The 458-nt window shown below is 62.4% G+C and overlaps 1 protein-coding gene across 1 annotated transcript in view; it reads right to left on the reverse strand.

The window, feature by feature from the left end:
* Window positions 1-433, reverse strand: part of LOC104527279 (WD repeat-containing protein 55) — a gene marked incomplete at both ends in the record, with an annotated part of 670 nt that extends 237 nt beyond the window's left edge. The window contains 2 exons of the mRNA XM_010170955.1: window positions 28-127; window positions 255-433. Coding sequence (XP_010169257.1) covers window positions 28-127; window positions 255-433 — 279 coding nt within the window. The remainder of the gene's footprint in view (window positions 1-27; window positions 128-254) is intronic.
* Window positions 434-458: the final 25 nt, after the last annotated feature.

Below are 458 nucleotides of genomic sequence, written 5' to 3' on the forward strand. Positions count from 1 at the left end.
TGCTCTGCAGCAGGGCACAGTGCGGACCTTCAGCAGCACCACAGACGTCAGGTCCCCATTCTGCGGCTCCGAGAGCAGATCAAAGCGGCGCCTCTTCACGTTGAAGACACCCAGGGTGCCATCACCACTGCGGGAGATGGACGGGGCACATCGTGAGCATGGGACAGGGCGCAGGACGCTTCTTCCAGCCCTAAGGGAGGGTCCTGCGTGGGCATGGAGGAGCCTGACCCATGGAGCCACAGAGCCCCTGGTACCTGGCAGTCAGTAGGATCTTCCCATTACCATCCACGGCCATCGCGCTGATGTACTCCTCATGCTGACGGGCCTCCAAGATGGCATCCCCCTTGCGCAGGTCCCACACCTTCAGCTCCCCACCATCGTCACCAGTGGCAAAGACGTTGTTATCGATGGGCAGCACGCAGTTGAGGCCTGAGCTGCAGAGACCCCGGCCCCACACC

The sequence above is a fragment of the Antrostomus carolinensis genome, unplaced genomic scaffold (genome assembly GCF_000700745.2).
Source record: "Antrostomus carolinensis isolate BGI_N321 unplaced genomic scaffold, ASM70074v2 scaffold31006, whole genome shotgun sequence".
Taxonomy (NCBI): Eukaryota; Metazoa; Chordata; class Aves; order Caprimulgiformes; family Caprimulgidae; genus Antrostomus; species Antrostomus carolinensis.